The 20,690-nt window shown below is 59.0% G+C and overlaps 8 protein-coding genes across 8 annotated transcripts; 5 read left to right on the top strand and 3 right to left on the bottom strand.

The window, feature by feature from the left end:
• The first annotated feature begins 52 nt into the window (after positions 1 to 52).
• Positions 53 to 2,393, top strand: K437DRAFT_253038 (Mur ligase). Its single transcript, XM_013390731.1, has one exon. The coding sequence runs from the start codon at positions 227 to 229 to the stop codon at positions 2,225 to 2,227; it is 2,001 nt and encodes a 666-aa protein (XP_013246185.1). The 5' UTR covers positions 53 to 226; the 3' UTR covers positions 2,228 to 2,393.
• K437DRAFT_68840 (uncharacterized protein) lies at positions 2,285 to 2,831 on the bottom strand. The gene has a single exon (XM_013390730.1). It carries the CDS (start codon positions 2,666 to 2,668, stop codon positions 2,342 to 2,344), a length of 327 nt encoding a protein of 108 aa, XP_013246184.1. The 5' UTR covers positions 2,669 to 2,831; the 3' UTR covers positions 2,285 to 2,341.
• A 290-nt stretch (positions 2,832 to 3,121) lies between these two features.
• Positions 3,122 to 4,243, bottom strand: K437DRAFT_68823 (uncharacterized protein). Its single transcript, XM_013390729.1, has 2 exons — positions 3,975 to 4,243; positions 3,122 to 3,891 (listed from the first exon to the last, which is right to left on the bottom strand). The coding sequence occupies exons 1-2, from the start codon at positions 4,105 to 4,107 to the stop codon at positions 3,173 to 3,175; spliced, it is 852 nt and encodes a 283-aa protein (XP_013246183.1). The 5' UTR covers positions 4,108 to 4,243; the 3' UTR covers positions 3,122 to 3,172.
• Positions 3,908 to 8,580, top strand: K437DRAFT_68807 (uncharacterized protein). Its single transcript, XM_013390728.1, has 3 exons — positions 3,908 to 4,232; positions 4,323 to 8,268; positions 8,341 to 8,580. Exons 2-3 carry the CDS (start codon positions 4,382 to 4,384, stop codon positions 8,402 to 8,404), a joined length of 3,951 nt encoding a protein of 1,316 aa, XP_013246182.1. The 5' UTR covers positions 3,908 to 4,232; positions 4,323 to 4,381; the 3' UTR covers positions 8,405 to 8,580.
• K437DRAFT_68814 (uncharacterized protein) lies at positions 8,547 to 9,595 on the top strand. The gene has a single exon (XM_013390727.1). It carries the CDS (start codon positions 8,821 to 8,823, stop codon positions 9,496 to 9,498), a length of 678 nt encoding a protein of 225 aa, XP_013246181.1. The 5' UTR covers positions 8,547 to 8,820; the 3' UTR covers positions 9,499 to 9,595.
• A 1,711-nt stretch (positions 9,596 to 11,306) lies between these two features.
• On the top strand, positions 11,307 to 15,554 carry K437DRAFT_68785 (uncharacterized protein). The gene is made up of 2 exons (XM_013390726.1): positions 11,307 to 11,635; positions 11,737 to 15,554. Exons 1-2 carry the CDS (start codon positions 11,557 to 11,559, stop codon positions 15,525 to 15,527), a joined length of 3,870 nt encoding a protein of 1,289 aa, XP_013246180.1. The 5' UTR covers positions 11,307 to 11,556; the 3' UTR covers positions 15,528 to 15,554.
• Positions 15,555 to 16,367: 813 nt separating this feature from the next.
• On the top strand, positions 16,368 to 18,006 carry K437DRAFT_241916 (NAD(P)-binding protein). Its single transcript, XM_013390725.1, has 5 exons — positions 16,368 to 16,639; positions 16,737 to 16,909; positions 17,004 to 17,186; positions 17,264 to 17,396; positions 17,509 to 18,006. Exons 1-5 carry the CDS (start codon positions 16,498 to 16,500, stop codon positions 17,937 to 17,939), a joined length of 1,062 nt encoding a protein of 353 aa, XP_013246179.1. The 5' UTR covers positions 16,368 to 16,497; the 3' UTR covers positions 17,940 to 18,006.
• Positions 17,967 to 20,646, bottom strand: K437DRAFT_253033 (uncharacterized protein). The gene is made up of 3 exons (XM_013390724.1): positions 20,021 to 20,646; positions 19,339 to 19,940; positions 17,967 to 19,258 (listed from the first exon to the last, which is right to left on the bottom strand). The coding sequence occupies exons 1-3, from the start codon at positions 20,550 to 20,552 to the stop codon at positions 18,020 to 18,022; spliced, it is 2,373 nt and encodes a 790-aa protein (XP_013246178.1). The 5' UTR covers positions 20,553 to 20,646; the 3' UTR covers positions 17,967 to 18,019.
• Positions 20,647 to 20,690: the final 44 nt, after the last annotated feature.

The raw sequence follows: 20,690 nt of genomic DNA, 5'->3' as shown, positions 1-20,690 counted from the left end.
TGGTCCGGGGAAATTTTGGCCGCAGTTCTTATTTCGACCAAACGGTCTCACATCTCAGGCTGCCTCTACATGAAGCTACAACGTCCGACACGGTGGTCATCAAGGTCATCAACGCTGTTCAAAAGTCGGATCGATCTGTCCCATAGCATATGCAGACTGCAGGCCCACGCACCGTCCCCGCACAAGCCCAAGTTTAGGTCATCTTGATAATTCGGCGTGCCAACACATGACAATCAGGCTTAGCTGCCTTCCCTCCTTGCCACTCCCTTCTCGATCAAGTCTCCACCTTTTCTGGCACGGCTTTGTCTCTTCCGCGTCCCCGAAGATGGCTTCCCACCCAAAAATGGTTCCGCAAGAGACGGTCAATAATAAGCGGATAGATCTCTCGTTGGACCGTATCAGAACCCTTCTGCAGCGTCTTGGTGCGCCGCAAGACAAGTTCCCAATCGTTCACATTGCAGGGACGAACGGCAAGGGCAGCACATCTGCGTACATCGACTCGCTCTTGCAGCACACTATAGGAATACGCACCGGACGCTTCAACAGCCCGCATCTTCGAGAAGAAAGGGACTGCTGTCGAGTCAACGGCCAAGTGATCACGAAGGGCGTGTGGGCCCAGGCTGGCGAGCAAGTCGCCGCTGCGGATGCTGGACTGACGGAGGGGTTGACTGAGGAACAGTTAAGCCTGCATTCAACCCCGTTCGAGTTGCTGGTTGCTCGCGCATTCGTCTCTTACGCATTGCTTCCACAAGCTGAAGCGCCGGCGGTGCTCATCGTGGAAGTCGGACTCGGCGGGAGGCTAGATGCTACCAATGTCTTTTCGCCGCGAAATGTCCTTGCGAGCGTGATCTGCCCGGTCGACCGAGATCACGAAGCGCTTCTCGGTAGCGATCTGGCGGGAATCGCCTCGCACAAGGCTGGCATAATCCCGGGCGGGGGCCTGTGCGTCATTGCTGATCAAAGGAGGGCAGATGACCCGCAAAGCATCAACACAGAAGTAGATCTGGCGTGCCTGCGGGCGGCGCAAGGGGAACAAACACCAACAGGGTCACACGCAGCGACGATTCTCAATGCCATTCGACAGGCTGCCATAGAGCGCGGTGCAAGGCTGGTCAAGGGTTACGTGCCTTGGGGTGCGCTCAGTCCGACACAGCTCAACAGCAGTTCGAGCGGGCCCATACGGCAACCGACAGCCGCTTTGAGAATCCGATATGCCCCGACGCTCTTCCCATCTGTGCTTCCCACGAAGCCCGGCCACTACGTTGCTCGTGCTGGCGACCCGCCTGTGAGCGGCCCTGCCATCCGGCTGCCGGCTACACGCGCTGCCATGACGGGTGCCTGTACGGCGCTGCAGACGCTCTTCTCCATTGCGCGGGACGAGCCGCCCTCCGCGTTCGGTGCCGCTGGGAGCGACGCGCACGAGGAGCTGAAGCTGCAGATCGCCTTTGCGCTGCGCGAGGAAAGTGAAAGGGAGCAACGGATACAGCAGGCGCTGGATACTGTGCGATGGGAGGGTCGGTGTGCCTGGCTGGACGTTCGCGTACCGCATGATGTGTCGGTCGTGAGCCCAGAAGAGGGCATGATCGAGTCTGAAGGTCCAGTACCAGGCGGAGCGGCTGCAGATCATCCAGAGACTTCCAGACCGTCACCACCCGCTTGTATCAAGATTCTGGTCGACGGCGCGCACAACTCGGCGTCGGCGCTCGCATTGCGGCAGTACATTGATCTTTGCATTTCGCCACCTTCGTCATCGAGCGGCGACAGGCCCATCACGGTTACCTGGCTCATGGCATTTTCGAAGGGCAAGGATATTAGCGGCATGCTACACGCTCTCCTGTCGTCTTCGCTCTCTTCCTCGCTGGACGAGTCGATAACGAAGCTGAGCATTAACGAGGCGACGAACCAACGCCCACAGCCGCTCGTTCGGAACCGTGTCGGATTTCTGCCTTTCTCTACGCCGGTAGAGGGTATGCCATGGGTGCAGTCTGCGCGGCCGGACGAATGCCTCGCACAGCTGGACTCGCTCGATGCCACGCTGGCATCAAGCCTCGCGGACGCAAAGACTTTCGAACGGCTTGAGGACGCCCTGCAGTGGGCTGCACAAGGCGCGAAAGACATGTCGTTGGAAGGAAAGGAGGAGGAGGCCGTGCATCTTATCGTGCTGTGTGGTAGCTTGTACCTCGTGGGTGACCTGTATCGCTTTCAAGAGCGCCGCATAGAGCCGTGATACCATTGCATGACCCCTCATCCACGTGGCGAGCATTTCTTATCGGACGGGCCAAGCAGGCAAGGCATCTGCCATTGACGCTTCGGAATACATTCATTTTGAATGGATAGCTGCCTACCTGCCACAGCGTGGAAACAACATAGCTAGTGTATATACAATAAAGATGCCTGCAATACTCATCAAAAGGGGGACTGCACGCCCGCTGACTGCACAGCTGCAGCTATAATCCCGATGGCTCTGAAATTGAAGATTGTCAGTGTGTGTATGCACTATGTAGGCCAAGCGATGCAAGCGCTCCGCGACGGTTTGGATCAGGGAGCCCTGCGACAGCTGATGAAGCGGATGACCGAGGAGCTGCCAAGTGCGAAAACGACAACGATCCAGCGAACGGGCGATGACGTGGAAATGGCTTGTTGGAGAGTGAACACATGTCGAGATCATCGTCTGTGCCCAATGCTGCTACCCGAAAGCTGATAGCAACGCTTGGCCGCTTGACTTGGCTACATAGTGGATTGACACTCAGACGCTGCCGTCTGTGCTCATGACAGGCCACAGACGCTTTAGCGCTCGACGTTGACGGTTTCAGTCTTATCTCAAGGTTATTATTATCGCTTTGTTCTATCTCTACATGCTCGAGTACATGTGCACGTGACAGGGGATTCAATACGTAATGTTGCGAGGACAGGATGACTTTTCCTTGCAATGCTTACTGGAGACCCTAACCCCCATAACCCCTGGCGCAATTCTGACGTTGCGACCGTTGAAGGGTCGCGTGGGATATTATTATGTTATGCGTCAGTGGCGCGTCCGACAGTCGCCATCGCTGCCATTCGATCAGCTTTGACTTGCGAGATTTGCTCCTATCACCTTCGAGACGATCAAAGTTTCAGGTGTGCCTTTCCTGCCATGCTGCTGATGATAGGAGGCATCACAGATGATCGGCGATCACAGGCAGCCGCAAGCTATGTGCATACACAGCCGGGCCAACTTGCGTTGGGCTTCCGGGCGCCTGTCCCAGGCTGCAGCCGCCAGCGGCGCCGCGTGCTTCCAAGCTCGCGGATGTTCGACCCACGTATGTATATATGACATTGGCACGCTATGAGAGACACAATTATGTAGCGCAGGCTGTATATGCAAGTAAGTCGCGCGTTCTTTCTCACTTGCACGACGGAACGAACCGGAAGAAGAAGAGTTGATGAATGGGCTGCTACCTGTACGTTGACAGGGGTCTACGAGTTCGAATACCGCGTGGGCGGCTGCATGTCTGTGATAACCTGCCATCAACATAGCGATATGCCAAGGCAAGGCAAGCTGGCCGAGGCCCACGTGTTGAAGTATCGCGACAATCGTAAATCCACCCGAGCGCGGCAGGCTGCGTTGAGAGGAGGCGGATGAGTGATCAACGAGGACACCGTCACCCAATGTTCGTCCCTTTTGCCAGGCCACACTGTACTGATCAGCAGTCGTGTTCTGTCTGGTGTCTGGTGTGTGTTGTGTTTGAGTTTTGGCCTCTTTTCGTGAGGGGAGGAAACAAGTGTTGGACGTGTTGCTCTGCGTGTGGACTGTGGACTGACTGTGGCAGCGGCACCGCCCCTTTCCTCTCCGCCGCTTGGTGTTCTGCGGTGGACGCGTCGTGCGCGCTAGTGCCTCCTGCCTTAACCTCGCTACCACGTGAAAGCAGGGGCACGAGCAGAGGTCAGAGTCCCCACCCCCTCACCCAGAATTGACGTGACAAGGCTTCACCCACCAAGCTCTTCCGACTCCCGCCTCCCTAGGACCGCACGCTCACACCCTTGGGTTTTTGACCAGCCAGCCAGCTCCTTTGTTCTGACCAGCACCTTGTCCAAACCCCATTGGGCACGGCAAGCTGCAGGCTGCATCACAAAGTACACACCCGCCGCCGTAGGATCAAGGTCACGCCGCCGCGCTTTGCCCCCCCCCGCGGGACCCGCACACCCGCTGGATACGGAGACCTATCCTGGTCCCTCACCTCATCCCTTCTGCTGTAAGTCGACAAACAAAAGGCGCACGTCGCTGGCTCACCTTTTGCGGGCTAACGGGTGTCATTGACGCTTCCTTCATGCTTGTCGAGCAGCGGTCGTGCACTCGAGGCTAAAGCCTCTGGTAGAGGCGACGAGTGGTCCGAGATAAGTGATGATGCCAATGCGCCAGCGTCCTCCTAAGCCCAGCGCTCTGCGCAAGGCTTCCGGGCACCGCGAAGCAACCGTCGACTCTGACGAAAGCCCTGTCAAAAAACAGTCGATCAATAGCAGTAGCGCCGGAAGGCAGGCGCTTGGTGGCCTGGATGCAGAACTCGACCTCGACCTCGACCTGCAGGTCGATTTGGCAGCGCTGCTGCAGAGGCAGGCTGCTGCCAGCGAGAGTCCCATCTTAAATCGACATCCTGGCATTCGGCACAGCGCATCCATGGGCAACTTGGACTTGTCTCCACATTCAAAACAAAATTTGGGCAGGCGCGACGGCATGGAAGGCTTTTCGTCTGATAGTGACGTCATCAATGAGCGTTTCGCGTCGAGCGACAGCGACGAGGACAAGGACGAAGACGAGGGCGAGGCAGACAGCTGGGTCGGAGGCTTGCCGAGGGAAGAGCTCGAGGCGATGCTTGTCAAGGCAAACCGCGTGATCAAAGAGAGGGAGAGGGATCTGGGCTTGGCAGCTGCGATCGGCAAAGCGCTGCTGGAAAAGAACCTCAGCCTTCGGTCCAGGCATCAAGGCATTTTGGCTGGCCAGAAAAACGAAAGCGATGCTGGAGAGCTCAGCAACTCGCCTCCCACCACGGATTCCGAGTACCGAGGTGCCGATCAAACACCGCTTGCTTCTGGATCTAACGCGAGCATACACGGCTATTTTGACCGTGCCGCCGATCAGACCGTCATCCTTTCCAGCCAGTCCACTGACAATGTCGAGGCCAGGTCAGCGCCGCTCACACTCTTCCCGCCCAGTCCCAAGACAGACGGTGTCATCCTCTCGCAGCCGGTCTCCCCGCTTGGAGTGCCCATTGCCTCCAAGCAGAACAGGTCGATGCCGCACTCGCAGAGCTCCTACATGCATCTGCAGGCCCTTTCAGCCGACACGGAGCGGCAACTGCACATCCTGAGCGACGAGAACGATGCCCTCGTCAGCCGTTTAGCCGAGCTGCAGGCCGAAGCCGAGGAGCAGAAGAGGGACGGTGGCCGGAAACTCCGGACGCTGGATAAGGAGCTGCAGAGCCTCAAGGACGAGCTAGAGGCCGTCATGCAGCGCAACGCAGAACTCGAAGAACAGCGCCACAGGCTCGGCAATCACGGCGACACGGCCAACAGCAGAGGCTCTGCCAAGAAATGGAGGCGCCGAGGCCCGCTCCCCGATCAGCGGGCGTGGAACGACCTGGCCGGGCGAGCGATCACGAGTCCCAACCGAGACGACTTTGCGCCGCGGCAGACGAGCATGTCCGATCTCTGTAAGGTCGCGGCCTCGCTCACGCCGACGCACTTGTCGCACCAATACCGCAGCATCCAGCAGCACCTCGACGCTGCGAGCGGGCAGCCGTCGCCCACGCGCTCTGTCTCTGTCCGTAGCGAACTGTCCGCTGTCCTGAGCGTCGCGGGATCGAGCGGACAGGGCGACACGGAGCATGCGCTCGTCTCGCAGCTCCTTGCCAAGATCAAGGAGTTGGAGGAGGCAAACGCTGCCATCGCCAAGGCCGGCTCCGAGATGGATGGCAAGCTCGGCAGGGCGATCGAGGAGGGCGAACGCATCCGCGACGCGTACGAGGCCGTCGAGACAGCTAGTGTTATGTCTGGCGACGTTGGAATTGATGAGCGCGCCGCAGCAGGGAGCAGCGGCGACGCTGCCGCTACTGCTGCGTCCGTGCCTGCAGGCAAGAGGCGTGGCGCAGCACGGCCGCGCATGCGCCGGGCGCCGGGCAACAGACACGTCATCGAGACTCGTCGCACGGTCCAGGTGGCCATGCGCAGTGAGCGCAGCTCGCATGAACTTGCCAAGCTGACCCGGTCGTTCACCGAGACCAGCCTCGCTGCCAGCCGCACCAGCAGCAACGCGAGCGCCAGCGGCGGCGGCGGCGGCAGCAGCAGCAGCACCGGCTCGTCCCGCTCCGGCAAGGCGAGCGGCTACGGCCGTCGCCGCCGCGCGTCGAACCTCTCCATCGGCAAGCCTAAGATCCATATCACGCCGAGCATGGAAGATCTGCGCGATGGCGGCCGGGAGGTGGGTGGAGGAGATCAGCTTGGCGGCGGCGGCGCACCTCACCCTCGCAGGCTCAGCGACAACTTTTTGCAGCCGAGCTCAGCGCACAACATCATTCCGCAGCCGCCAACGTTTCAGCTTTCGCCGCCTTTTCGGCAACACGAGCAGCAAGGGCAGCAGCAGCAGCAGTCGAAACGCGATCTGATGGATGATTACGACCCATCGCCTACGCCCTCGCCGAGTGGCTCCTCGCCTGCGCGCCGCTTCGCTGCGTTCGATGGGCTATCGCCGTCGTCGAGCATGGGCGACATTGAAATGGGGGTCACCAGCTCGATGACATCGATGGCGAGCATCAGCCCTTCGCTGCTGGCGAAGCTTGAGGACCTGCAGCAGGTCCGTCAATCGCTCGCAAGCGAAATTGGCTCCGTCTACGGGCACGAGCACTCTGTCGAGCCTTCTTTTGACGACTTCGCCAAATTTGTGCTGCCGACTGACGCCAGTCGTGCAACCGAACTGGCGGACCTGATGCAGCAGGCAGAAGAGCTGACGCAGCAGCGGGAGGAGCAGGACACGCCGCCTGAGGTACATGACGTCGCATTGACCTCGACGCACCTCTCGGCGCTCACGCGGCGACGGCATCGCACCAAGTCGGCACCGGCGGAGAGCGCGGACGATGATAACCACTCTGACATTGCTGCTCTGCGTTTCCCGGAGCAACTGCAAGCTAGCGATCTCGTCGCGTGGGGCCACGGTGCCGAAAGCTATTTGCTCCACACCCTTACCCCCGAAGATGACGGCAACTGGCGCGGGAACGAGGACCTGCTACCCGGTGGCACCTTCACGGGCCAGCACGCAAGCAGTGACGGTTACGATCTTCTCGATCGCGCTGCGTCGCTTCAGCCGGTGTTCTGGGCGGACGACGAGGACTTTGGCAAGCCGATCACGCTGAAGCAGGCACAGCAGTACGGCCTCGCGCTGCCGCCGCCCAAACCGGGCAAGCGCGATATGCTCGCCGTGGCCGTTAAGCGCGCGCTCGGCATCGCCCCACCGCCACTGCCGTCACAAGCGCCGAAAGGCTCACACCGCAGCGGCAAGGGCAAGGGAAAGGGAAAGGTACGCGACAACGGTGGCGGCAGTCTGATGAGCTCTGCGCACCTCGCCATCCAGTCGGCCGAGCAGCTGGAGGAGGAAGAGCAGCTGACGAGGCTCCTCCGTCGGCGCCGACTCGATTTTGAGCGTGCGGTCGCAGCGACTGACCCGTATGGCGGCTCGCTGAAAGCCAGGCACGCGCATTTGAGCGAGGCAACGACCAAGGCGCTCGCATTGACACCCTCCCGCCGTCGACGCGCTTTGCGTCAGTTGGAAGAGGAGCAGGCTGGACACAGCACCTGCGGCAGTCGCCACGCGAAGTGTTTGCAATTGCCCGGCTCGCGGTCGCAACTGCAGCAGCGCGCCGGTGAGCAGTCGCTGGTGGCGGACACTCCACTGGGCGAGTCTCCTGAACGCAGATTCGACAGCATCAGGGAGCGCGGCTCGAGACACTATTCCCTGGATCTACATCCTGCCGCTGTTATAGCCGGTGATGATGAGCAAGGCGGCAGTGGAGAGGTGAAGGGAGAGGAGGAGGATGACTTTGAAGTCGTCGATCTCGAACCGTCGAAGCGCCGCCCTGGCAGGAGAGGTGCAGACTACTGGCCCGTCTCGACGCGGGCGAGGTACCGACCAAGCGTGGTCAAGACGCGCGTCGAAGTCGCCAGCGTTGAAGTGTTCGTCTGGCTGACGACGTGGATCGCGTTCGCAAGCGTTCTGCTATGTGCTTGCGCATATGCTTTCTCGTAAGTATGGTCCTGATTCGTGTGTCCCATCGGAGCTGACTCCTTTCACATTTTTGCGCCTTTGCTCGGCAGGCGAGGACCAAGGCGTATCCTCGGCACGACTACGGGTGCATCGATCCAGCAACGGCCCAATTGAGGCCAGGTATTTGAGATATGTCCCTACACTCTCAGCTTACGATTTTGAAACGAACCTCTTCACGCCCGCGAACCGCTTTCACGACATAGCAAAGCTGATTCCAATGAGGAGCTCAGCTATCTCATCCATAGCTTCTCCTCATCATCACCCGCATCGTCATCGTCCTCATCATCATACCACTTTGGCTTCACAAGACCGACACTCGTTCTCGCCGCCTCCGATAGCTCTTCCCAAGCCGACCCTTTGCAGTACTCGATCTCCCAAGAAAGGCAAGCAATCACATTCGCAGTGCAACCATACATACGCACATTGACCTTCGTATAAACTCCAATAGACAGTCCAGGTTCGTCTTCGCAGATATACTTCATCCGAGCATTCCATACACACACCCATCCATCCATACATACAGCCTCGCCATGATCCAATTCGGGTTTTCGTCCTTCTCTTTCCTTTCCCCTTTTTCCCCGAGGGGTATTGTAGCTGTCCACGTCACATACAAACGTACGCACGCAGCAAGAAAGAGCGCATCCTGTCCCCATCTTTTCTGGACTCTGATTTCAGAATGCAGACTTCAACGAGATACATACAGTAGACCTGATGCAACCGTCGTACGGAGGACAAGGTCTGCTCGTCTGCCACGGTCATGTGCGTATGTCTGCGGCGTACGCGACGAGGAGCGCGTTCACCACACCATGAATCAGTATAGGCGAGGGAGCATCCGTTACCCGTTACTCTTCATTATACGGTATACAAAGCAGGTGATCTACTCAGCACCGATATTCTTGTCACCAGTGAATCAGTCATTCCATCCCCAACTTCCAGCCCCATATATGCCGTACTCCACTCGTTGCGATCTACGGTTTACCATGAGTCCACAATGCAACGATTCTTGTTTGTTTGTCAGACTACTTTTTTCCATCCCCTTTGACCTTTGGAGTGTCTGTATACGTGCATACTCGTATCTTACATGCCACAGCAAGCCACAGTCCAGACACAGCCCACAGGACGTAGAAAGGCGCGTCTCGACGTCGACATTCGAGACAAGTCAGCCGGTAAAGCTGCAACGAGCTAATGACGTCGTGCTTGCGCAGTGAGCGCAGGGAGTGTGTGCAGTGTGCACTGTGCAGGACTCATCGATGAATTATGGATACGAAAGGTCATCTTCAGTCCGTCGGGTCACGCACAATGCACTCAGTGCACACTGCCGACTCCACACCCTGTAATCGCCAGGCTACTGCCATGCCGGTCATACACAGCGGTTCGACGTCGTGTTCTACGGCTGCTTGCGATGCAGCTCTTGGGTATTTGCACATATGTTGAATACCTTGTGCGGGAGCGTTCATTGCCAGATATGCCAGCGCATCCGCTGATGGATGCGCAGTGCACAAGCACAGGCTCTGCGTGGCGAGCGCCAGTGATCGAGAGCTGCTCTCCTCTGCTCTACTGCCATTCCTTTGCGGCGGCTCGCGCTTCGCGGGCCAGTCTGTGGTCGGAGAAAGACGTGATGAGGTCGGGTTAGTAAGGTCCAGACCCGTCCAGGACTGTCCAGGCTAGAGAAACCAGGAAAGCAGCCGTATCCGAAGGATAATTCAATCACTGGATATGAATGCCAGGTGGCCCTCCCCTTTAGTCCGAGAATTGGACCGGGGGCGCGGGGGAGGGGGGTGGGTGCGGAGCCTCGGGAGGCTGAGCAGTGCGTAATCAAAGTTCGCCTGCTGCTGCAGGGGTGCAGACTACTGTTGAGGTAAGAAGGGGATTGTGCATGCTGCTTGCTTGGCGAGCGATGCTCAGCAGGCCAGAGTGACGCAGTGCCAGTCCCCGCCAGTCCCCCGCCCTCCCGCTTTCTGTTTGGCCAGACGCCTAACCGGCTCACAAGTAACAACCCTCGCCTCGCTAGCAGTCAGCAACGCAGAAACCGCCTGTAGTGCGCTGAACGCGTGCGAGCAAACAGCACCTGCTTGCTTCCCCCACTACACTTGGACTCGGCGCTCCTATCAGTCTGGTGGATCGGCCTGGATGCTGGCACGGGCCATCTATGTACTTGTACATATTTCGACCAAAGTGAGTAGGAGTATGTATGAAGCCCGCCCCGTCGTCAGCGATTCCCAGACTCGATGTATGTGTGTTGCACTAGAAGACCGTCTACGCCCGTCGATGCGCTTGCGAATGCGTACACGTCACCTCGACTGTGCACAGTGTGTATGTGTGTATACGCTGTAGGTATGTATTTCAATCACATGGAGTGTGTACTGCTGTGACTGGGTCTGTGGAGGTGCTCGTGTCTATCACTGCCGACGCTGGCTAGTTTGCTTGGATCGAGTCAGCCTGCGTCTGGGGTGCCATGTCCGCGCCTGCATTGATCAGAGACATAAGTCTTGCTGTGCGCGCCTCTTTTATATGATATTTGGCTGCAATTGGAAAGCGGGCTTTTCCCAAGTCAGCAGCCCCGTAGGCCAGACCAGACCAGCTAGGCAAGCCAGCCTGCCACAGCCGCCGCCCGCCCGCCTGGTACGCACGCAATCGCACACGCTCAAGCGACTTGTGACTGCGCACCGCTGCCCTGCACAGAGAGAGAGGAGAAAGGAGCAAGGAAAAAAGAAAGGGGAAAAGAAAAAAGAAAAAAAGAACAGACCACCCTACTGTGCGAGTCATCTCTCCCTCCTGGCGCCCAGCTTAGCGGTCCATCCCCAATAGAATCCAACCAGCAGTCACCACCACCACCTCTCGGCCAGCCAATTCGTCCCGCCATCATCCCCGCCCACATCCAGTCACCGCACCCGTTGTCGTTTATACCCACACAAACACACACACACACACACCCTTCGCCATGTCATCCTCGTAGACTCAAAACCCAGCCGCTTCCCGAGCTGCAGCGTAAGATACGGCCTGCAGTTGCGTGGTGGTGGGGGTTTGGTAGCGGTAGCGGCAGCGACAGTGGAAGCAGCAGTGCGGCAGCATCCCGCCGCCCACATCTTTTGCTCGCTCGTCCCAGAGGGGTGACAAGTAAAGGACAAGACAGGACAGGAAGGGACAGGAAAGGAAAGGAAAAGAAAGTAGGCAGACGTCTACGTGAAGTCGCGCCGACATCGTAAAAAGCAAGGACAGAAGAGACGAATTCATTGGTCTTGGACGTTATTCCTCGCTAGCCCAACATGAGGCAGTCTAACTTTAGTAACCCTGCGCAGGGGAAGGCCTGCATCTGCATCACCGCAGCCGTCTACGATCGAAGGGGTAAGCCTACTGTTCTGCTAGCTTGCAAGCCGCTGCTTGCATCGCCTTGGTTCGTTAGGTGCTTACACACGCATATACCCCGTTCCCCGTCCTACTCGTAGCGATCGACTCGACGGCGACGCTCCCGCTGATCAACTCACTCAACCACCTCGCCTACCTCACTTCAACCTCGCCGCGCATCCGCGAGATGGTCACCCTCGACGGCGGACTCGACCGCTTAATCCGCATCCTGCGCCAGGTACCCAAGGCGCCCGCCTCGTCCTCCCGCGGCGTGTCGACCAAGGAGATGCAAGCCATCTGGAAGTGGTCCTTGGCATTCCAGTGCGTCGTCAACATTGGTGTTCGGGGCAGCGAGGCCGTCCGCACCCGTGTTGTAGAGGCTGGCATGATCCCCGTCACTGTCAAGGTCCTCGAGAGCCACCTTGCCGTCATAGAGGCAAGGCGTGAGGAGAAGCGCAGGGAGGAGCACGAGGCGAGGAAAGCGGCTGCAGCAGCTGCGACCGCAGCAGCGGCCTATGGTACTGTGCCACCAGCAGCAGCTGTGACTGCAGCAGATTCGCACAACAGCAACAACACTTCTTCTTCCTCGACTTCTTCCAACTTGAGGTCACGATCGCATCGCTCCGGCACGGCCGTACAGCGGCCAGCACCCTTCCCCGTTCCAACGCCGGCGGAACCCGAGACGCATCCGACGACACCGCCGGAAGCACAGCAGCTCATCTCCGGCCACCTTGTCGCCGGTGCCGGCCGTTCGGACGACGTAGCCAGCGGCACTGCTGCCGACGCTGCCGCTGCGAGCCTGTCGATGCTTCCGGACATGGCCGGCGGCATGCCGCTCAACACCGCCGCCGTCGACCTGCTGCAACATGCGGCCAACGACCTACAGATGCAGCATCGCCATCATCACCGTCATAGCCACGGGCTTGATCACGAGCACGATGGCAGCAGCTCGCTCGCAGACGCCAGCGCCAGCGGCAGCGGCAGCGAAAGTGCCGATGTAGATGTAGATGCGGATGTGGATGACGTCGACATGGACGGGATCGGCGTCAGCACAGACGACAGCGATGGTGACGCTGCGCACCGCAGCAGCAGCAGCAGCAGCCGCAGCAGCTTGATGGTCGATGTAGTACCGCCGCCACTGCCACCGACAGCGCATGGCTTGAACAGCAGCTACGGGGCACAGCACTCCGGGCAAGGCGGCCTCGTCGCTGTCGGCAATGGTAACGGCAATGGTAACGGAAATGGAAGCGACAATGACAGCGGCAACGGTAACGGTAACAGCGAAGACCCAGACGAGCGCCGGACGCCGAGGCCCGCGCGCATTACACTCGCGGCCCTCGCTGCGCACGAGATGCCTCCGCCGCTCGTGGCGAACGCGCTTGTGCGCCAGGAGACTGTAACGCCATCTAGCTCACGCGGCATCAGCCTCGTGGCAGATGGCGACCAGCAGCAGCATGAGCAGCATGGTGTCGCAGATGGCGAGTCGACGACCCACACTGTGCGCCAAGCCGCACGCAGCGAGCGCAGAGCTGCTAGCCGCGCCGCAGGCACCGCCGATGACGGCTCGCACGCATTTCACGCGAACAGCCACAACAACAGCACCAGCAACGGCAACGGCAACAACATCCTTACCAGCGGCGAGATGATTTACCGCGAGGAGGAGGTCCTGCTGAGCTTGCAGCTGCTCGCGTACCTTTCCAAATACCCGCATGTACGCCACATGTTCCACAACGAGGAGGTGCTCGGCGCAGCGCTGCCCGGCTCGCTGGACTCGTTTGCGCACCTGCGTGCCCACCCGTCGATGACCGAGTCGAATGTCAGCTGGACTCCAGAAGCCGCATGCCGACGGAATGTCTTCTCCATCGCGGAAAAGTTCACGCTGCGCTCCTCGCGCAGCGGCTCGTCGCACGCGTCGGCGTCGTCGCACCCCAAGCTCGCGCCCGAGATTCAGTACTGGGCCGGTGTCATCATGCGCAATGCGTGCCGCAAGGACGAGTGCCGCGGCGGCATCCGCCAGTGCGCCAATATGCAGTGTGGAAAGTGGGAGAGCTTCCCGCGCGAATTTGCAAAGTGCCGGCGCTGCCGCAAGGCAAAGTATTGCAGCAAGCAGTGCCAGTCGCGAGGATGGCAGAGTGGACACCGCTTCTGGTGCTCCGCGCGCTCCGACGACGACGTCAAGGAGAAGGCCGACCGGGACAGGGACCGAGAAGGCGTGTCCGCCGGCGGCGGCACCGAGGCCGAGACGCCGACGGCTGCCACACACGATGGCGTCGCGCAGCATCACCTTCAGCATCGCCGCAGCGCGCACGGGAACGGGAACGGGCACAGCCACGAGCACGGCCATCGCTCGCGGCGGCACGGCGGCGAAGACTCAGCGATGCGTGCAGAGCGCAGACGTGAACGTGAGCGCCAGCGCCAGCTCGCATCCTCCACCCTCGACGTCTCGTTGCCCTCAAGCAGCGCCTCGCGCCATTCCGCCGACCAGCCGCACGTCAGTGCTATGCGCAGCAGCAGCATGCATGCCCATGGCGGCAGCGGTAGCGTCAGTGCCACACCCACGGCCGATGGATCCGAAGCGAGCGAGGACGATTTGCTCCTACTCGATCATCACCACTCCATCTCGTCGACCGCCAATCTCGCAGACATGATCGATCACTCCGCCTTGTCGCCTGCAGGCTCCATCGACGTATTTTCCGCTGCAAGCAACGGCGGCGCTGGCGGCAGCGGCAGTGGCAGTGGCGGCGGCGGTGACGACGACGATGATGTGCACCCACATGCGCATGCGCCTCGCGTGCCGCCCATGCCACCGCAGCGCACCGACCTTGCTGGCCGGCCGCTCCCGCCGCCCGTGATTGCGCAATTCGATGGACCACCCGAAGAGCTACTCGGCGGACGCGCCACGCCCGGCGCCACCGTCGACAACGAGGCCACCTTTGGCCGCGGCGATTTCGACCAGATGCGCACACTCTGGCCCTCCGGTGGCTTGTCGCAGGGTGAGACATTCGTGCATGAGCTTCGCCATCCCAGCACCGGGCTCGCGTCCGGCGCCTTGTCGCCCTCCAGCCCCGCATCGTCCGCAGGCGTCTCGAGCGCAGGTCCCAGCGAAGACTCAGCAGCTGCTGCGTACCGCAGCCACGATGACGGCTTGCGCAGGCTTTCTGCGCTGCGTGCACCTGCAGCGAGGCAGCTGCATCGCTTTGCCAGCGGTAACTTCAACTATGGCGCCAATGGCCCCGACGGCGTTCTCAGCAGCGGCGGCGGCAGCAGCGTCCTCGGCAGCGGCAGCGGAAATGGCGCAAGCGGCGGCATGATGGGCGTAGGCATCAGCGCGCGTCGTCCTCTTCGCGAAGCGCACGCCCGTCCTTCCGGCCTCGGATCGCTCTGCAACGCCACGCCCGCACGCTCGGTCAGCAGTGGTTCCGGCATCCTCCTCCCACCTTCCGCTACATCCTCCACGTCCTCACCTGCTTTCCTTCCGCGTCGCAACATGATGGTGATGGCGATGGCCGCGGGCGCAGGGCTGGCAGACAGCAGCTCGATCGAGCGCCCACTCAGCGCACTCGGCGTCTCTGCGCGGGCGGGCGGTATGACGATAGACGAGGATGGTGCCGGTGTCGGTGGTGCCAGCGTCAGAGACCATCACCACGCCGACGCCAGCAGATATGAGGGCATTCGCTCGGCATCTGCTGCCGCCCCGCGCTTTGACGGTCTGTTGCATGCGCGCTCCGCTTCGTCCGACCTCGAGTTCCTCAGCGTCCCGCCTGGGCTTGAAACGCTCATGGATGCTACTGCGAGCGTCAGCAGCGCTCGTGCGCGCGCCGGCGACTGTGGTTCACTCGAGCAGCAGCAACGTCAGCAGGGCGACGACCTGGATGTCGTCATGGATGGCTAAGCGAGCGGTGCCGTCTCTTCTTTATCAACCTGAACCTCACCTTCACCCTCATCTTCACCTTTTGTTCACGTTCGCACGTCTCTCGCGGTTCCTCTGGTTTTCCTGCTTTCTTTCAACTCGACGCCGCCGCGAGCGCCTTCTTTTACGATCGCACACATACCTACCTCCTTTACACTCACGCCCACACGCTCGACAATCCGCGTTGTGTCCTCTTTTTGTCGGCTCCTCGCCTTTTTGTTCATCGTACACTCGACCAAACAGCCTCATCAGCAACAAGACAGAACACCATGCAAATCATGTATCACCAGCCAACATGTTCTCCCTGGCCCATGCTGCATCATCATCCCATCACACTACAAACCAAGCAGAGCAGAGCATGCACATGTATTGCTAAGCAACGCAACGCATTGCCTTTCTGTCCTGTTCCAAAGCCAAGTGAGGTGCTTCCTTCTCAACACCGGAACGCCAACGGATAGCGGACCAGAGGCAACAAAGTGGCAACACATGGGAGATAGAGAATGGAGACTGTAGAACCTCTTTGTCTTGAAAGCTTCTGCTTCTGCGCGGGGGTTTTAGACGCGTTCCGGGTAACACTGCCCTTCTTTCACCGTGTAACTGCAAATGTGTCCGTCACTTAGCAAAAATATGCGAATTTCTGCTCCATCGACGGATGTAGGGTTTCTACATTCCGTTCCCCACACAGTTCGTTGTACGCCGCCCCCCACACATCCTCCCCCGGCAGTCCGGCTGCGCAACTCCCGGATGAGGACAGGGTGCGGGGAGAATGGAATGAAATGGAATGCACCAGTCTCAGCTTGCTTGGGTTCAGTTCACTGATGATGAACAACGGGGTCCGACGTGTGCATGTACTACCTCCCAGGCTTGGGCCGACTTCCCCCTTCCACCGTCTACCTACAGACCGCCACCGGTGCTGCCGCTGCCTACAAAACCGAACTGCAGCCCGATTGACATGATGAAAGGCTACTTGATCCAAGAGCACACGCAGCTCAGCGACATTAGTAAATGCCTCAAGTCGGACGTACCAGATCCGACAGTGTCCCCAGATGAGGACAATGTCATTGTCGACATCCATTCTGCCGGGTTGAACTTCTGTGAGTGTGATTGCCCACATTTCTTCGGCTGGGTATCTGGACTGGGAGCGCGCTAATGGCCGCGTACCTCCTCTTCGGTCACCTCGAATGTTCTCAGTCGATATTCTCATGGCAGCAGGAAAGTACCAGAACCAACCTGAGCACCCATACGTTCTCGGCGCAGAAATCGCAGGCGTCATCGCAAAAGACTCCCCAATTCCCGAAGGATGCAACTTCATTCCCGGCAAGACGCGCGTCTTTGGCTCGGCGCAGGGAGCGTATGCCGAAAAGGTCAGCTTCAACGATTGACCGATTGGTCAAGCTCTTCTCTTCGTATATATCCTGACCATCTTTTGTTCCCATATCTGTATTCTGTATTTTGCAGGTAGCAGCCCCCCACTGGACATTGTTGGAGATTCCTGACGGCCTTTCCTTCGAGCAAGCCGCAGGGCTCTACATTACGTGGCCTACATCATATGCAGCCCTCAAGCTACGTGCGAGTGTACAGCCTGGAGAGTGGCTTCTTGTTCATGCTGGTGCTGGCGGTGTGGGGATTAGTGCGCTGCTTGTGAGTCTTGCTGGAGGCCAAGGATCACGTACAGCGAGAAAATCGTCTCGATGATGCTGAATGCTCTCGTCATACAGCTTGGCAAGTTGCTCGGCGCCAAGACCATCGCAACGGCCGGTAGCGAGGAGAAGCTGAGGATCTGCAAGGAGCACGGCAAGGCAGACTATGTGGTCAACTATCGCGACAAAGACTGGCAGGCGCAGGTGAAAAGTGCGTTTGCGATGCTATTGGGTCGTGGTCATGACGGTCTGCTCAGCATTTTTCGAAAGGGATCATGCTGACTGTGGTACCTTCTTTGGGCATCTTCGTGCTGATCATCCAGAAATCACGGGTGGACACGGCTGTGACGTCATTTACGACCCAGTCGGCCTCGTTGTACCCAGCATGAAAGTCGTCGCTTGGAACGGGCGGATCATCGTCGTCGGCTTTGCAGCCGGGACAATCGAGAAAGCCCCGATGAACCTCGTTCTGCTCAAGAACATCTCTATCGTCGGCGTCCATTGGGGCGCCTACATGACCAACGAGGCGGATCGCATCCCTGCGGTATGGCAAGCCTTGCTGGAGCTACTCGGGAGCGGCAAGGCTACTCCCGTCGTCATGGATCCTGTCTACGAGGGACTGGAAAGCTTGCCGCGTGGACTGACCGATTTGCAGAATCGCAAGACATGGGGAAAGGCGATCCTGCGCGTGAAGCCGGATCCCAAATTCCCGCCAAAGGCCGCCAATGGCGGAAGTAACAAAAGCAAGCTTTAGATGGTCAAATGGAGAACATCCTTATACTTTGCCATTATGTTACAGATGCTAAATGTGTGACCTCACGGGAAACCCCGGGTCTACGCTTTCCCTTGTGACCCCACAGCACGCCAGAATGATTTTTCTCCGCGCAACGCGCACATATTGCCCACTGCACCGTGGCTCTGCAAAGTCGCGAGGGCAGCAAATTGTGCGGCGCAGAGCAAGTCGTGCACAGCCGAAGGCCCTGCTGAGCCGTGTGAGGAGAGCCAATTTTTGAGAAGGTGCTGTCGCGGCCGTCTGCTCTCATTGCCAACGCCTCTGCCGCTGAATTGTAGGTGCACCAGCGCGAGGAGCGCACCTGCAAAAGTGTCACCTGCACCGGTTGTGTTCACGATAGATGACGGAGCTAGTATTGTAGGTGGAGGCACGTGCGTGATCTCCACAGCTCCTTCAAGTGGCGTGGAGCGAGGCACGACCGCAAGTACACCGCGCGGACCGAGCGTCAGGAAGAGAGGCCCGAGGAGGCGTGCAACAGACAGCGCTGCTTCTGCGCTTCTCGTGTCCGGCAGGAGGCTAGACGCGACGAGACCAGCGGCAATTTGCTTTTCGACTGCGCCGAGTCGTAGCAACTGCAGCTGTTGTTGTTGTGCGAGCAGAAGCTCTTGTGCAGCGTCATGCATCTCCATCAGCTCGAGAACGTTTGGTGTCACACCTCCAAGGACGTGTCGCTTGCCGAGAAAGCCAGCATGATGGAGCGCATGGACCACGCGCGAGCTCTTCGCCACGGATGTCGGTTCGCATAGGACAAATGCATCCGCTTGAGCGCTTGCAGTGAGGACGTGCGCCATCGCATCAATGCACATGTTTGAGTCAAAGCCGATGGTCGATGGGTTCGATGCCATGAAGCGCTCGACGATCTGAGAGGTGAAGGCTCCTTCCAAGAGAGACGTATCGACGATGCCCTGCTGCAGGTCACCGTCCTGCCTCAAGAGTAGACTGGCTGTTGGAGTTTGGCAGCGCCCCTGACGCAAGGAAAACAAACCGTCCAGACGCAGCGCGTTGGTGTCCCCTTCCCAAACGGTGCGCACGTAATGCCCCGTCGAGTCGTCCGCAAGCGGCGCCACCAGTTGCACTTCCCCGCCAGTGTGTGGCATATTTTGTATTACGCCCTGTGCAGCTTGCGCCATGTTGCGACCGACTCCACCGAGCGAGAGCCTCACACTTCCGGCTGCTGTTGTCTTCGCTGCGATTTTTGCTGTCACACCAGGAGCTGGCTTTGCGCTCACGTCAAGCACAACCCCGCCAAAGAGGACGATCGCTGGTGGCTCCAACCCTTCCTACGGAGCGAGATGTTGGGGAAGCGGAGTCGCGCGCTCAGCATTGCAAAGCCATCGATGCACAGCAGGTTTGCGCTCACCTGAGAAGGCTGTGCAGAAAGGTAAATCTTGCTACTCGAGGTAGGATCCTCCCGAAGCCGGCATAGCTCAACGGCTGTCCTTGCTGCGACACGAGAATTGTTGACGACCAGTGCAATGTTACTCTTGACGCTCTCGGTGCTCAGTTCCTTGACGCGCTTGAGGAGCCAAGGGGTGACTTGCTTGCCTCTCTTGTCGATGCCTAGCTCGATAGATTCCTTGACTGCTTGCTCCACGGCGCTCTGAATCGCTTGACCTGCAGGGTCATATTCGGTTGGGATAGGCACGCCAAAAACAAGCCCACTCGAAAGACCAAGGAGCGACTTGGATGCGTGGATGATGCTTGCTGCGTGTGATGCAGAGCGGACGAGGGGGACGGAACAGCCCGAATGGGCACTGTAGAATGCTGGAAAGTCTACCATTGCTTCGGATTCTTTTTCCCTTGCGGCTGGAGTCGAGGATTGGCGGAAAGCACTGACGCTTACTCCTTGCGTTTCAAGGTATTCGAGGGTCCGTGGAATGTCCAAGATAGATTTCGCACCTGAACAAAACACGGCCACCGGTGTGCGAGAAAGCTCCGTCAAGTCGGCAGATACGTCCATAGCTACACGACAGAACGGTTGAGACGAGTGTGAGAGTAGAGTTCAACACCATCAGAAGCTTGAACAGACACGCAAGCCTTACAGTCCTGAGCACCCCGGTGTACGCCTCCGATGCCGCCCGTGGCAAAAATGTCTATACCTGCCATATTCGCCAGCACCATTGTGCCGCTCACAGTCGTGCCGCCTACACCGCCCTGTCCCAGCGCCAGCACCTGCGCCATGTCACGCCTACTGGTCTTGACTGGTTTGTCACCATCTGCTGGGTTGGCGAGCCTTTGTAGCTGTTCGCGATCTAGACCGACATGTGCATATCCATCAATTAATGCTGTTGTCGCGGGTATGCCGCCTTCTTCCATGATAGCTGCCTCGACTGCAAGGGCTGTCTCTATATTCTGGGGGTAAGGCAGGCCGTGTGAGATGATGGTCGACTCGAGTGCCACCACTGGCTTGTTTGTGGCGAGAGCATCCTGCACTGCGGGCGAGATGCGAAGCAAATTGGAGGGAGATGTTTCTTTTTTCCGCGATATATGTCTATGCGAGTAGACAAGCGATGATGAGTCGGCTTGTAAAGCAGCTCTGCGAAGAGCGCTGGCTGAGATAGCTCCGATTCTCATGATTCAGATGATAATGGATCCAGAAGCCTATCACCACATCCGCCCAACCAGCTACTCGGCGCTTGTCTTATGCAGTCTCATCCACATCTGTGAGACTTGAGGGTGTCCAAGCTGGACGACGTCAATGGCATCGGCGGT

The sequence above is a fragment of the Tilletiaria anomala genome (genome assembly GCF_000711695.1).
Source record: "Tilletiaria anomala UBC 951 chromosome Unknown K437scaffold_2, whole genome shotgun sequence".
NCBI lineage: Eukaryota > Fungi > Basidiomycota > Exobasidiomycetes > Georgefischeriales > Tilletiariaceae > Tilletiaria > Tilletiaria anomala.
This window is presented reverse-complemented; position numbering and strand designations above follow the sequence as displayed.